The following is a 15,596-nucleotide window of genomic DNA, read 5'->3' as shown; positions in this document are numbered from 1 at the left end:
TGTTATGTTGTTATGATGGTATATATGGATTATTTTAATTTTATTCTTTAAAGAACTAACATTTTCACATTTCTTTGTACTTTTCTCCATGTAATTTTTTTGAACTTTAAATGGTTGAAGTTTGGATCAGTTAGTGAGTATTCAAACAAAATACTTCTTTACTCTTACTTGAGTAATTTCTTGCATGGCTACTTTTTATTTTTTCTTGAATAAAATTATGTTGAAGTATCACCACTCTTACTTGAGTGCAGTTTGTGGGTACTCCACTCACTTTCGAGCTTTATGTTTTATAAAGTAGCTTCTCAAGTAAAAAATAAAAAATAAATAAAGTAGCACACCCTTTAATTTAAGACAACTAATGACATTTTTGTTTTTAAATGATTTAATATAACACCTAACAGGTATATTGTTCATATTTGAATAGGACTGCTCCATGTAGCCTTTTGATACGAAACTCACCACTAGGTGGCGCCGTAGGAAAGCTGTGTTTTCACAGAGTCGCAAACCTCTGGGGGGGATGAGAGAGCTTCAGGAGGGAAAGGCAGAGAGGAGGAGAGAAGGAGAGAGCTTTTTCCTCTCCCTTTCTCTGCTTTGCACAGATGACTCCCTCCTCTGCCTCTGACCGCTTTCACATCCAGGTAAACCTTCTTCCACTTTCATCTCCTTCCGGACCGGGATCACGCCGTGCATCCGCTGCATAGAGTCGGATGATGCAGCGATAAGGAGTCCACAGCATCCTCTCCGCCGTGCTGCACTCAGCCCGGCATCGTCAGCTGTTGCTCTATGAGAGAGTGGGAGAGTGGAGGGCAGCACAGAGGCCGAACTATGCCGCTGATTACCAAACGGTAACCCGCTTCCTCAACCTCTGCAGGTCGGATTGGAAGCGAGCGGAGCTGCTTGACGAACCCGCGAGTGTTTTCTGCCCTTTGTCGGTGCCGGAGGAGCTGTGCCAATGGAGAAGGCAACTCCGCCGCTCCAGCCCCAGCCCCAGCCCCAGCTCCAGCTGTCCATAGCGAAGAGTGAAAGTCCGGCCGAAGACATCTCAGGTCTGACGGACGAGGAGCTGCTCAGGTGGACCAAAGAGGAGCTGGTGCGCCGGCTGAGGCGGTCTGAGGCCGATAAGATGAGCGTGATTCTGGACCACGGGAATCTCATCCGAGAGGTCAACCGCAGCCTCCAGCTGCACCTAAACGAGATTAGGGGGCTGAAGGTGAGGAAGAGGAGGAGGAGGAGGAAAAGAAGGAGGTTGGAGGGCCGCGCATTTGCAAAGGATGAGATCATAGGTTTGAGGCGCACCTGAGAGCGCGCATAACGTGAGGAATATTCAGCTCTTTATCAAGCAATCAGCAACCATGATGCCAGATAAGATAACACTGAAAGTTCGCTGTCTCGTTCCGTGGGCCTGCGTTGTGGATGTGCCCACGCTAAACTTGCAGGCTTAGGAAGTCCAATCAGATTCGGTTTCATAGCCTATAGGTTGAGTCACTGTGGTTTTGAGCAGAATCAGTGACATTATGGGCTTGGCACCCAGAGCTGTCTCTCTCCTTACATTTGAAATTCCTGCACATCCAGTGCATTTGAAAAAGTATTCACCATGAACTGGACTTTTCCGTTTTTTGTCACGTCACAACGGGAGACTTCAATGTGCTTGACTGGGATTTTATGTGACATATGAACTAAAAAGTTCTCATTTTTAGGTTGAAATTACACGGTGGAGTCAAATTTCAAAAGATCTGAAAAGTGTGGTGTGCAATTAAATTAAATTCTCCTGACATAATTAGATGGCGCTCAGATTAGATGAACTGTGTCTTGCCACTTAAATGGATTTGGACTTTTACTGGGACATTTAAGACTTGAATAGGTTTTGATCTAAACCATTGGATCGTAGCTTTGGTGGATGTTTATGGTTGTTTTGCTGGAAATCTACCACATTCTCAAAACTTTGGCAGCCTCTAACAGGATTTCTTCTAGCAATGTTCTGTAATTAGCTCCCTCCATCTTCTGACTTGCTGGAGATGGTGTGGTCTGGGGGATGTAAAGTATTAGTTTTCTGCCACACATAGTATTTTGCTTATAAGCAAAAGGGTAACTTTAGCTTCATATGACGAGATTACTTTCTTACATATGTTTGCTGTGTGTGTGTAGGCGTGGCTTGTGGCAAAATGCAATTGCTTTTTGTTTGTAACTGTACCTCAAAGGCCAAATTTGTAGAGTGCACAGATGGTTCCACTCGAGCTGTAGATCATTACAACTCCTCCAGAGGTACCACAGGCCTCTTTTCTCCTTCTCTGAATACTTTCCTTCTCTGTCAGTTTAGGTGTGTGACTACATATCGGTATTGTTTCTAGTCGTGTTTCAATCTTCAGGTGATGAATTAACCTGTACTTTTGATTTTATTTGGGATATCAGCGTAAACGGAATAGCGGGTGTCACACCCTTCAGCTTTTTACTTGGGGGCCGGGGGGATGTTTTTACACAAGATGTTTTTTTTTTTTTAATTATTTTATTTGGTTATTTTTTGTTAGCATAAACCACAACAACCACGCTCTGAAATGAGTGATTGTTGTAGCCTATAACCAGAAGACGTGAATACCTTCGCAAAAACGCTGCAGATTTACACAGGATGTAATGAACCTGAAGATTCACCAAGCCTTTCTCACCAACACTAATCTTAGTCACTACCTCTTCTAATAAGGGTAATGTGGCACTATGTCCACAGTGTTTACAATTAAAGTTGAGACTTGCCTGAGGTAGCCTCAGCAGCACACAGGGATCGTTTGCCTCTCCCAGGGACCTTGTCACCTCTGCCCATCCAAGCGGCCTAATTACACTGGAAAGAGCTGGAGGCTCTGACAGGAGGAGAGGGAGGATCTAGGTGAGAGTTAAATTGTCACAGGCGGAGGGGAAGGAGGTCTTTTGGAGGTGACAAAGGAGTGCTCTAATGTTGCTTTTAATGCAAAATGTTCTGTGCGGTGTCGTTTCTGCTCCTGAACCCGGCCTTCCTCGTTATATGTATCTCACTGACTGCATGCAGTTACTGTTTATTCAAGGGGAAATCAGAGAGGATTAAGGTTTCATTTCATTACGATTGCACGCGGTGACGGGGTGATATCTAAAAGAGTGGGGAATATAAATCAAATCATGTAATGGATGCAGCTTTTTTAGCGTGATAAATAGGAGATTCACCAGTTGAAATTGGACGATTTTTCTCTCGATCGTTTCTGAGCGGTGATTGGCAGGTCAAGCACTAATTAATGAGAAACAGACTCGACTTTTGTTTTTTTTCTAAATCATTAAATGCATAAAAACTATGAACTTCCATTTTTTGTTCTCTGAAGGCATCGGCCAACAGCTTTGTATTCTGGTGCACATCCTTTGGGTCTGAGCATAATCCTGTAATTCCTTTATTTGCTGCTGGATTCAAAATTAACTTAACCAACGAAGCCTGCTGCACATTGTTCCACCCACCCCCCACTTTCATGTTATGGTGCTTAAAATAATAATAATAAAAAAAATGTCAGTCAGGAAAAGTCTGCTCAGAGTATCTCTACTGTTAGCCAATTTTTAAGCTTTTTTTAGGTTATGAAATTAAAAACAATCATTTTCATAATTAACGGAGATATCGGATTTAAATAATTAAGCTTCAAAAAAAATTTAAAAGTAACTTGGTGCAACTTTGTGATTTATTCTAAAGCATTTGGCTTATTGACGTGCTCTCAGGCTGCTCAAGTTTTTACTCCACTGAGACGCATGCATGAAATATGATGCATTTGATCTATGTTAAATCAATAATTCTATCTTGATTGGCTCTGATCAGAGATCAGATTTGATTTTTTTTTGTATAGCCTTTTGATGCAATCCATCAAATTTCCCTCTAATTTTACTCTGCAAATGCATCAACAAGCACCATGCTGTTTCTCTGATTGTAAAAATCCCCCTGAGGAATATATGTCAGAGAAAGGTTAGAGAAAAATGCTTTGAAGCACAGATAGTAATGAATAAAAAGCACAGATATTGTATTTTCCTGTGGATTCAAAGTCACTATCACTATCAACAAACTTACAGCACAATGTTTTTTCTATACATTATGACCCGCAGAAGAAAATGGAATCAGTAAAATACTAAATCAGAAAGTCATATCTTGAAGAAAACCAGACTTTGTTTAGAATACTGCTTTTACTTGATCTATAAGCTAACTTGATAATATTATCAAGTTACAGCTCATGCAACTTAAAAAAAAATAGTAATGGAAAGGTTTTAAAGTCTTAAATAAAACTTCATTCAAGAATAGGATTTACTGATTGATTTACTGACTGTTTACTGTAAAGAGACTTCTCTGAAACTTGAAATACTGACTGAGCTGCATGGAGGAAATATTGTATAATCAGTATATACTGCTGATCTCTGATGCACCAATCAAACAGCTAGCAATCCGACTCGTCTGATTTTCTTTAAATAAAATCTGATCGTTATCGGCAGATTAATTACTGGAAAACGTAACCTTTGTTTTTTATTATTAAATGCTCCCATCATTTTTTTTTTTTTTGTCTTGTAAGTGGATCAACAAACTGCACGTACTTTGAAAAATCAGATGGAGGTTAGGGACATACTGTATCTTTGATATTCATATTCTATTGTATTCAAAACTATCAGAGACTCTGCTGCATTTTCTTCTCTAGTTGTATTTCTCAAAGTCAAAGAGAATCAGAAATCGATATAAAACCTGACTAGAATAAAAATAATAGCAAGAATGCACTGGTAGCCATTTAAAATGTTAATTATATTCCGACTGCAGTCAAGTTTCCCATATTTCTTTTTTTCTGCATGTTTTTCTTCTCTTTTCACCAGGACATCAACCAGAAGCTGCAAGAGGACAATCGTGAGCTGCGGGACTTGTGCTGTTTCTTAGATGATGACCGTCAGAAAGGGAAGCGCGTGTCCAGGGAGTGGCAGCGTCTCGGACGGTACAGCGCCAGCATCATGCGCAAGGAAGTGACCCTGTACCTGCAGAAGCTCAAGGAGCTGGAGGTCAGACAGGAGGAGGTGATCCGGGAGAATCTGGAGCTGAAGGAGCTCTGCCTGTTGCTGGATGACGAGAAGGGAGTTTCGGGTGGAGGAGGGGTTGTGGTAGGGGGAGGCGGAGGCGGAGGGGGCGTGGGGATGGGAGGATGCCGCAACTCAATAGACAGCCAGAACAGCCTGCTGCTGGTGCCAGGCCAGGGGCTTCTCATGAGGGACGTGGGAGATGGGAGCAGCACCTCGAGTGCAGGCAGCGCCGACAGCTCAGACCACCCTCACCACAAGCAGACTCACCTCTCTGCAGGTGTGGGCAGCATTGGGAGCAGCGGGGAGAAAGGCAGCCCTGAACTTTTGCACAAACCCAGGTGTAGCAGCATCAGCGGGATAGGTGGAGCGGACAGGGAGGTGTCCAGCCCAGAGCTCCCGGCTGGGCGGCACCGGAGCACGAGCCTGGAGTATCCGTACACCCTGCCCCAGCTCTGCCGGCCCCGCTGCGGCTCCATATCCGTGCCCGACCACAGCCGGGTCATGCGGGGCCTGAGCCCGGAGAAGTACGGGCGCAACATAGGCCACCGCAGCCCGGAGCAGCACCCCAAGCACCACAGCTCGGATCTCCTACTGGGCCAAAGGCAGCACTTCCTGGGCCAGGGAGGCAGCGGGGAGCTCTATCAGAAGTACAAGCGGAGCAGTATTAGCACCACAGGCTGCGGGAGTCCCGAGCCCCGGCATGCACATTTGGGGGTCGGCGAGCACCACGAAAAGGGCTGCATGATCCACGGAGGCAGCCCTGAAACTCACAGGCACCAGTACAGTGTGAGCCCGGACCACGCAAAGTTTGGCAGTCCCGTGAGGGAGGGGCAGAGGAGGCCAGCTGGTGACGAGCTGTCACCGCACCACCGGAGCATCTACAACGGCATGAACGGTAGGTGTGTGTCTGCATCCACCGCTCCAGTTCTCTGTTGGTGTTCTACAGGTACATCTCTCCAAATTGGGATATCATACACACATATTTGAACATTTTCATTATATAATTAGGGATGGGCATTTATCATATCGCTCATCATTTATCGTGATACATTTCTTATCATTTATCGTCATGATAAATTTCAAATTTTGACATTTAAAGATCCCCCAGACTGTCCATGTTGTTGGAATGTTATTTTATTTTTTTTTACTCTTTTGTCCACTTTTTGTTCAAACAACCAATAAATACATATATATTTGAAAATATGATTCAATGCAGTTACTGTGTGCAGTTTACTTTACAAATCACACTTCTTTAAGTGACTGATGCCCAAAAGAAGCATATTATACATGTTTTTTTTCTTCAAGACGAGCATTTGTGGGTTCTGTGCCATTCAGTCAGAGCCATACAGTTCCCTAAAAAAGAATACATAAACAGTTCTTATTGTCACTTTTACTTTTATCACTATAGTACCACAAAATGTTGTGATAAAACTTCAAGTCCCAAGGTTTCCCCCGGAAAACTTGCCAAGCCCAGTGATTGGGGCGCTTGACAGTTATTGGAAGATTAATATCTGAACACCAACTATAATGTCTTAAAAAATGCAAACATTAAAAGAAAAAAAAAACTTAAATAAATAAGCAATGCTAAGCCTGGTGGGGGCACAAGCACAGCCTGGAGAGCCGGCAAGTTTATAATACACTGGAGGAAACCCTGAGTCCATACTGTCCACCCTTACAAGAAAGTAAAAGTTATGAGTCATTACACTCAGAGATATTTTTTAAAGCTTTGGTTTCTGATGACTTTTGATGATTGTGGCTTACAGCTAACCTCAGATTCAGTTTCTCATGTTACTAGAATATTATTGATCAATAAAAAAGGTATGTCCATGCAATGTACAGTATCTGCACTCAATACTGCCTTTAGCTACTTTTGCAGTGTGGTAGGATGTGATGAGCCTGTGGTTCTGCTGAGGTGTTAAGGTTGATAGTGGCTTTCAACTCATCAAGATTAGTGTCTCTTATCTTCCTCTTGACAATACTCTTGATGGGGTGTAGGTCTGGCCAATTTGCTGTCCAGCAAACAGGGTAAAACTATTGTGATTAAGTGGGATTAATATATTTGACAGGATTGGCAGAGGACTGGTGCTGTTGGAAAATTAACATCCTGGTGGAATATGAAATCACACATCTCCATTAAGCCTGTCAGGTTTGACTGAAAACCCTAACCCTAAAACAGACATTCAGCACAAAAGTTGGCAGTTTGCTACCAGAAAAAAAAAACAAAAACAAAAAAATGCTCATCTCTTAACACCAAATTAATTATTGATGAAACATAAGCTCTTTTAAAATACTGCGTTTCTGCTTAGATACAAGAAATTTACATTTGGTAAATTTTGCAAAATAAAAATCAGATGTTTACTTCGTGGCACTTTTTTACCAATAAACACACTCGTCTCTTAGCAACTGATTAACAACAAATATTGTCATTGTTCAAAAAACATAAGATTTCTTCTGCTCTTCTCAAGTACTACTTATTTTATAACTCTTAAGAAATGTGCAGTTGGTGAATTTTTCAGAAAAGTTAAAATTTCTTGTGTTTTGTAAACAATAATTAATTTGGTGTTAAGAGATGAGCTTTTTTTTCTGGCAATGAACTGCCACGAAGTATAAATCATATTTGTTGTTAATCAGTTGCTAAGAGAAGAGCTTGTTTTCTGGTTACCAAGTGCCATGTAGTAAACATCTGATTTTTATTTTTGCAAAATTTACCATCTGTAAATTTCTTGTGTCTAAGGAGATGAGCAATATTTCAAATGAGCTTACCTTTTATAAAAAATAATTAATTTGGTGTTAAGAGATGAGCGTTGTTCTTCTGGTAACGAAGTGCCACGAAGTATACATCTGATTTCTACTTTTGTAAAAGTAAAAATCAGAAGGCAGTGCATTAACATTTGCACAAACATTAGCAGTAGCTACTCCCCACATTAACAGTAGTCTTTTTCCTAAAATAAGCATTTTAGCTATTTTGTTTATTTATTAACCATGTTTAGCACACATAACGGAGGAAGTCAATGTAAGACAATATGCTAGTTATACCCCACATGCCACTGGCAACATTTAGGCTAACAGTAGCATTTTGGCTAATTTTAGCTTGTACACTAATTTTAACATACTGAATGGAGTAAGTCCATGTTACTAAACATGCTTGTGACTCTCCACCTGCTGTTGAGAACACTGTAGCTTACTTTAGCTTTGATGCTAATTTTTAGCATTAGAATGCTAAATGCGGGTGGCGGGTTCCAACTGACAGGCACACTTTGGCAGGCCCTTTTTAAATTTCTCCAGAAATTTAAACAGGGCCGTATCTCTTTCTACCACAATTTTTTCTTTCCATTAAACTTTTGATTAATGGTTGGATACAACACTGTGTAACAGCCACCATCTTTAGTGAAGATCTTGTCTGACCTTCCCTACCAGCAGTGAGTGTCTGCTGGAGAAGTGAGAAGTCCTTCATTAACATCACATTTCTATATTAAAAAAAAAATAAAAAATTTCATTATGGAATATTGTATTTTCAGAGAAGCAGACTTTTGGATTTGCAATAGCTGTAAGCCATAATCAAAACAGACAGAAATAAAGACTTAAACTATGCCATGCTGAGTGTAATAAGTCAATATAATCGGAGTTCCACTGTTTAGATTCAATAATTAAGATACATTTTCTTAATTTTTCCAATTTATTCAGATAAACGAGCACTAAATTGATCCATCAGTTACACACAAATCCCCAGAGGCATTTGGTGTATGGAAAACTTGTATGAAAAAGATTTTTTCCTACAATGTTGCTGGACTTCTTTGATTTCTCAGAGTTAATACTCCTCCTTTTTTCTGTCGACTTCAAAATTTATAGTGTTATTGATTTTTCAAGCATCTCAAGAGGAAAGCAAGCTGTCTCAAAAATGAGAGTAAAATGATCTGATTTTATGGCATTTATATGTTGAAAACATTCAGCTAAAATGGTCAATGTTCAGAACTGCACTCTTTTCGATGCAAGAGTGTCCGCCCTTCTCAGGCAACGATTTCCCTCAAAGCTTCACTTTACTGTTGTCCATCTTAGGCAGATCAGTGGGAGTTATGGATGTCAGAGTGGTGGCGGAAAAATCAAAGAACAGACTTGGCTTCTGCTTAAATACCCAACAGTGGCTGATAATGATTCCAGAGTCCGGGAGGTAAAAAAAAGTGCTGAGTGGCACAGAGCTCTCAGATGCTAAAGGACAAATTCCTCAAGGTGAAATATCAACCTGCAGTTTGAGAGGAAGAGAAACACAAATAATCTCCACAGAACAGTCAGACTATAACAGATATAATGTAGAGCAGGGGTCCCCAAACTACGGCCCGCAGGCCGGATCCGGCCCGCCACGTCGTTTGGTCCGGCCCCCTGAACAATGCCGGATCCGGCCCGCCTCCTCATACCAGAGAGCATTCAGTGTTTTTTTTTTTTTTTTATTTTTCATATATTGTATTTTCCGGTTTACATGTGAATTTTTCTTCAACCACCAGGGGGGTTCTTGAGCAGATGTGAAACTAACTTTCCCTCAATGGAATATATACCAGTCAGTCCCAGTCACCGTTTCACTCACGGTTTTTTCCATTTGCATTGTGGGTAAAAAATCTATCTAAAAGCGCGAACGTGTCGTCGTCGTCGTCCCCCCGCCCCCCACGACAGTTTCAAAGACAGAACAGCTATGTGGCCCTCGCAGGAAAAAGTTTGGGGACCCCTGATGTAGAGTATAGTCAGAATTTTTATATAAGATTTATATTCAGAAGCTCTTTTATTCGGTAACTATTTCCATTAAGTGAAACACACACACATTAATCAGGCTAGTGTTCTCAAGTTTTAACTATGATGATTTCACACTAACCGCTAATAAAACATGGCATTTAAGATTACAATAGTACATCAAATCAATGGATAACATTTTTAATATTATCCATTTAATATATATCATATTTTCTTTTTTACAACATCTTAGTGTATCACTGTAAAGCGAAAGAAAACGAGGCATGACTTAACATTTTTTACAACAAAGGATCTGAAAAGTGTGGCCTGAATTGCATTCAGCTCTCCTATAATATGTAGAACCAGCTTTGCTGCAGTGTGGTGTCTCGACCAGCTTTGCATATCTAAAGACTGAGTGTTCCCCTATTCATCTTCAGGATAGTTCCAGCTAAGTCAGCTTAGGTGGCAGTAAGTCTTCCCACTAATTCTAAATTTGATTTTGGGCCTGGACTTTGACTGGGCTGTTGTAATATATGAAGATGCTGAATAAAAGCCATTTCGTGTTAGCGACTGGTGTTGCATAAATCATTTTTCTTACTCTGGTCTCAAGTCTTTTGCGAGTTTTAACAAGATTTCTTGTTCATCCAACTTCAAGATATTTATATGTAGCTTCACTCTTCTTGCTAAAAAAATCATCCTAAAGCATGATGCTGCCATTGCCATGTTTGATTTGCATGTAGGACTAAAAGCACAGTTTTGGCCTCATCTTGCCAAAACTTTCACATGTTTGCTGTAGACCAAACATGGCTGTTATCAAACATTAATTAGAATGTTTGTGAGGTTTTCTTTTAACATGTTTATTGCTAGTCTTCCAGAAAAGCTAGATTTGACCAGTAGTTGTCCTGACGACAGATTCAATCTGAGATGTGGATGTCAGCATTTTCTCCAGAGATTTTAGTTTTGCACAAACCTTTGAAAAGCGCATAACATTTTCCTCCCGTTCCACAGCTCTGCTCAACTTTGTGTTGGTTTGTCACATAAAACCAATATAAAAATAATTCAAGTTTATGGTTGTAATGTGACTGGAGTCTTTATGGCACTCTTCCTCTGTAAGGCGAATACTGTAGGGTAAAAAAAAAAGACCCTTAATAATGTAAATGTGGAATGGTGACGCAATATTTTAAGAACTGTCAGCATGTTGCAGGCTGAAAAATTGCAAGTCTGGTAGCAAACATGCTCTTTGCCATTTTGTAATCTCTATGGATTGCAGCAGATTATTATAAAGACAACCCCAACTTTGATTTAAGTCGTCAGTCTGTTTCTATTTTAGCTCTCAGGGAGCTCAGTCTTGATGTAAACTGAAACTCATGTGAAGTCTGCAAAAGCCACAACGCATTAATGCCTCACAAATCCTTACACTGGAGGACGTTGTGAGAGCATCGGCCACTCACTGGCCTCCGGGCACGGCTGTTTGCCAACTGTATGCATAACCGTTTTGAACTTAGCCCAGAGTGAAATGCAAGCACCGAATAGCCTCAAACCAGGCCCATAAAAACTTCATTAGGCCGCCTGTGTGTGTTGCCACAGAGTCATATTGTGATATTCCAGCTTGTTAGCTGTCAGAATGGCTGCCTTTCCTGATTATGAGCGTGTCCCCTCTGGGGTCTCGACTACCCTGACCTGACAAGCTCCCTAACGTAAAGTGTCACTGCGTACGATCCCAAACAAACAATCAGGATGAACCTTAGAGATTTTGACTTTGTTTCTTAACCTGTTAAATATGATTTAAGCTAATCTGTTGATGATTAAATTGTAACAAGAATGTGATAAATAACACATTTGGAAGGAGGAGCTCCTGAAATGCAGCTTTTTTTTTGTCCATTTCCACCAGCGCCATCCATTGAGCCAACCTTCCAGTCGTGTCCTTTTTTTTTTGGAAGAAGAGGGAATTAAATGCCTGTCAGGATGTAGTACACTCCACTTGCTTGGATTATCCTCTAAGCCCTTTGGACTGTATTATTTCATTTTTTATGTATTTGCGTGTGGATATGTGTAGGAATTGGGCATGGTGTGTTGAAGTGTCCCACTGGAGCAAAGAGGCTTTATATGTGTGTGTGCGTGTTGTTGTTTTTTTGTTTTTAAACAAATTAAGGTTTCATGTTAGGCTGACATTCAGCAGCTCTCATGTTCAGGCCATTTAAATCCCTGACAAAAATGCAGAAAGAAAGCAAAACAACACTCTGACCTCTTGCCGCCTTTTCATACAATCTGCTGCTGCTTTCTCTGCCAAGCTTATCGCACATATTTCTAGAGGCAGAGGAAGGGATAGCTGTAAAATTAGAGAAAGCATTCGACTTCTTTTATTTTTATATTAAAAGACAAGACATATATTGCAAGGTATTAATAGAGCTCCACTGGAAAAACCCAAAAGCTCCAATTTTGGCACATCAGATATGGGTGCAAATTTCTTTTATTGTGAGTGTGGATAAGTGAGAAAAACTTTTTTAGATATTTGGTTATAAATCTGCCAGTGCCCCCATTATTCAAAAGGCTTATAAATTGTGTTTAGTAGCTCAACTATGCATATTAAAGAAATTATTTCATTCTGATATATTTGAAAATGTGAATGAAGGATTCATTGATGAGCCCAAGGGACCAACAGTTGCTGAAGTAGTTCAAACAGCAGAAGTAACAATCACACTTTGGGGTTTTCAAAAATCATCAAGTATGAGTAGTTCTTATCATAATGTTTTTTTTTTTCTTCTGATTAAGGAAAAAAACTAATATTATCCCTACCGCAAAGTCACATCTTACAGGGAGCTCAAAAGATGTTAAAATTACTCAAACTTTATTAGTAAGGCACATTTAAAACAACAAATGTCCGAAGTTCTAAACGGTTAAGGTGAGTGTTAGTGGTTCGTCAATAAGAGATGAGAATCATTAACGCTTTTAAAAGTAAAATAGTTTCAAGGCCAAAACCATAGCTGGCAAAACGAAACACAAAGATCTCTCTCACGTTACCTTTAAAAAAACATCTTGATGGAAGAGTTCGCTTGACTGACGAGACAAAAAGGGGAAATTATTGGAAAGTGTGTCCCATCATGAAAGATACGCATGTTAAACTTACACAAACAAAAAAAAAATCAACATAGCATCAGTACAAGTATAACTAAGCGATTAATTTGACTCAGAATACACAAAATTAAAGTTCTGAAGGGGTCTGATAAATGTCTCGACATGAGTTCAACTGCGTTAAACAGGAAGTTCAGTTTTAAAAACACAGCAAGTGCATGTGATTGGCAGCGCTAAGACCCTCCTTCTGGTTTTGATTGGTTGTTTCTGACCCAGCGGTGCATTTCTGTAGAACCACAGGAAAGAGCTCGTTTTTTTTTTTTTTTTCACAGATTCTCCATCTCATTTTATTCTATGATAGGTTTAGCAAATATGTAAAAAAAAAAAACATATATTTCTATGAAAGTTACAAACTGCAGCTTTACGTGTGGCAGCATAGCGAAATCAGAATAAATACATAAGGGTATAAAAACTTTTTCTGCATTTATTAGCTTTAAACGATTTCTTTTAATGTTCTCGGGTGCTTCCACTTGCCCTGGAATTGCCACAAACTACACAGCGTCAACTTAACCAGATGGTGAATAACACGTTTTGAGAGGCGACTGGCAGCACAGAGCAATGTAATTTACAGCTGAAGTGTTTGCTTTGAACTTAAAGCTCCTGAACCGTTCAGCAGTACTGCGACTTCAAATAGAGACGATTCTAAAGCCTCTTACTGGTTTGTGTTTGACATTTTGGTTCTGTAATTTTTTTTAAATATTAAATCTATGTCTGTCTACCCATGCAATGAGTCTCCTCCCAAAGAGAATAATGAGTTCTCTTGGCCGCGATTCTCGTGACCCAGACAGGAAGGGTGAATGATCGCTAAGCCTATAGGATCTGTTCACTGAAGAAGATCCCTTTTCAAGAGCAGAGCCTTAATCGTGTTTTCTGGTTTAACAATCACAAGTTCTGCATATTAGCTTAAGCAGCTCAGCTGATCAAAGAGGAGAAAATAGGCCGCATGGGAAAAGGCTGACATAACAGTGTGTATGTGTGTGTGTGTGGGGGGGGGAGGACTTTCGCCCTTGTGATGCCAATAAAAAGACACAAACACACACAAACAGGTTGTACTGTAAACTGGAGATTCAGTCCGCAGAAATGAAGGCAGCAGCAATATATGCGTGTGATTTTGCAGATTTTGAAACATTTTGTTCTTCTAGTTATTGCGCTTACATCTTTAGAAATTAGAAATGCTCTGCTAAGTCCATTACGTTACAGCTTTGCTTTATTTGAATTTAATGGAAATGAGTGAGATGCAGGTGTAAAATATAAGAAAAAGTGGAAATTATGTCCCTAATTCCAAGGTAAGGCACGTGATGAAAAGAAATGCCAAAAGCTAAAAGTGAGCTTCTGAACCCGATGCGGTGCCCTGCTCAGACCCTTTCACGTCGCCGCTTGGTGATTGGACTCAAAGGAGGCTCTGTGTGTGAACGCAAAAGCTCACAAACTCACAAACAGTTTCCCAATGACTGTTTGTGTGCTCTGCTAATTAACAACGTTAGCTCACAGAGAAAATTGAATCTCCTGCGAAATCCTTTTAACTAATAACTAAACGAGTTATAAGCCTTTCTGTTAAATCTGTTCATCACGCCGCTATGATCTGTGAAGCCTGAAAGATTTTTTTGGGGGGGTGAAAGGGAGTTGCTGCAGTCTCAAAACATGTAAACACTTTTTTATTTCATTTTCCTGAACTGCTGTGTATAATTGGTTGAGCATGAATGTATGAAAGGTTACATAAAAACATGACTGCGAGGATGAGTGCACAGAGGACTGCCGTACAAAAGTCAGTGGGATGCTTAATGAAGAGTTCCTGCAGTTCACATCCAAACATGTTTAGAAACTCAAAATTTAAATGATACTCCACTCACAAGTAGTCAGATACGTTAAAGCCAGAGTCAGCTAAAGTATTAAGTCTGATGAAAGCAACAGTACACAGTAGCCTTAGAATGAAGGAAATCGGGCAATAAAAACCCGCTGAGTTTACTAGAACCGTAGGAGAGAAAACCTTGATGTAGCTTCAGATCTCTAACAACCGAAAACCTTCTCCAGACTTTATTCCTCGCCCTGTGACTTAATATCCAGCCAACCAACCAACCAACCAGCCAGCAATGTAAGGTTTGTCAGGCCTAGGCGCAGACAGCAACGAGTAATTGGTATATTGATGATTTAAGAAGAAAAAAGGAAACGTTTAAGCGCCTTGAATCAGAAAAACAGAACGTGGAGCATGGAGGGACAACTAGACAGCAGTGGAACAAAACAGATCCCAATGGACGAATCCAGCCCTGAAAATAATGGAAAATCTGGAGCTTAAACTCTGAGGCAGGAGAGAAAAGTAATAGGGGAACCAGATAAACTAATTAGGGGAAAAGTGGTAAAATTGAGGGAGGAGGCTAATTAGCACAGAGGAGCTGAACTGAGGTTCAAAGGACCAAGTTGCGAGGTGTTGTTGGAAGGTGCTATATACATAAAATTTGACTTATTGGCTGAAAGAAGTTGTTACAATGACCACCAATTTCTACATTTATGCTGTTTTCTGTATCTGAATGGATTACACAACAGAGCCTTTACATGTTCAGGCTCCCCCCACCCCCTTTGACTCAAAACAGACTCAGAAACCATGTGAGCATCGTTGCTTGAGCTCAGATGAGCTGATTGAATTAGTGAAGACCAACCCACTGTCTCACTGCGACTGTTGACTCTTATAATAGCAGCATCAT

The 15,596-nt window shown here is 40.4% G+C and overlaps 1 protein-coding gene across 2 annotated transcripts in view; it reads left to right on the top strand.

The window, feature by feature from the left end:
* The first annotated feature begins 504 nt into the window (after positions 1 to 504).
* LOC106941396 (coiled-coil domain-containing protein 85A-like) overlaps positions 505 to 15,596 on the top strand; it is a 35,051-nt gene continuing 19,959 nt past the window's right edge. Inside the window, exons 1-3 of one of the 2 annotated variants that reach the window (XM_015024406.1) lie at positions 505 to 638; positions 872 to 1,210; positions 4,849 to 5,945. In XM_015024406.1, coding sequence (XP_014879892.1) covers positions 953 to 1,210; positions 4,849 to 5,945 — 1,355 coding nt within the window. In that variant the 5' untranslated portion in view covers positions 505 to 638; positions 872 to 952. Of the gene's footprint in view, positions 1,211 to 4,848; positions 5,946 to 15,596 lie in introns of both variants that reach the window. The other variant, XM_015024407.1, reaches the window with a different exon arrangement.

This window comes from Poecilia latipinna, unplaced genomic scaffold (assembly GCF_001443285.1).
Source record: "Poecilia latipinna isolate Pla-1442-1.1 unplaced genomic scaffold, P_latipinna-1.0 Scaffold3640, whole genome shotgun sequence".
Classification (NCBI taxonomy): domain Eukaryota; kingdom Metazoa; phylum Chordata; class Actinopteri; order Cyprinodontiformes; family Poeciliidae; genus Poecilia; species Poecilia latipinna.
Note: the sequence above shows the minus strand (reverse complement) of the source record. Positions and strands in the feature narration are given on the sequence as shown.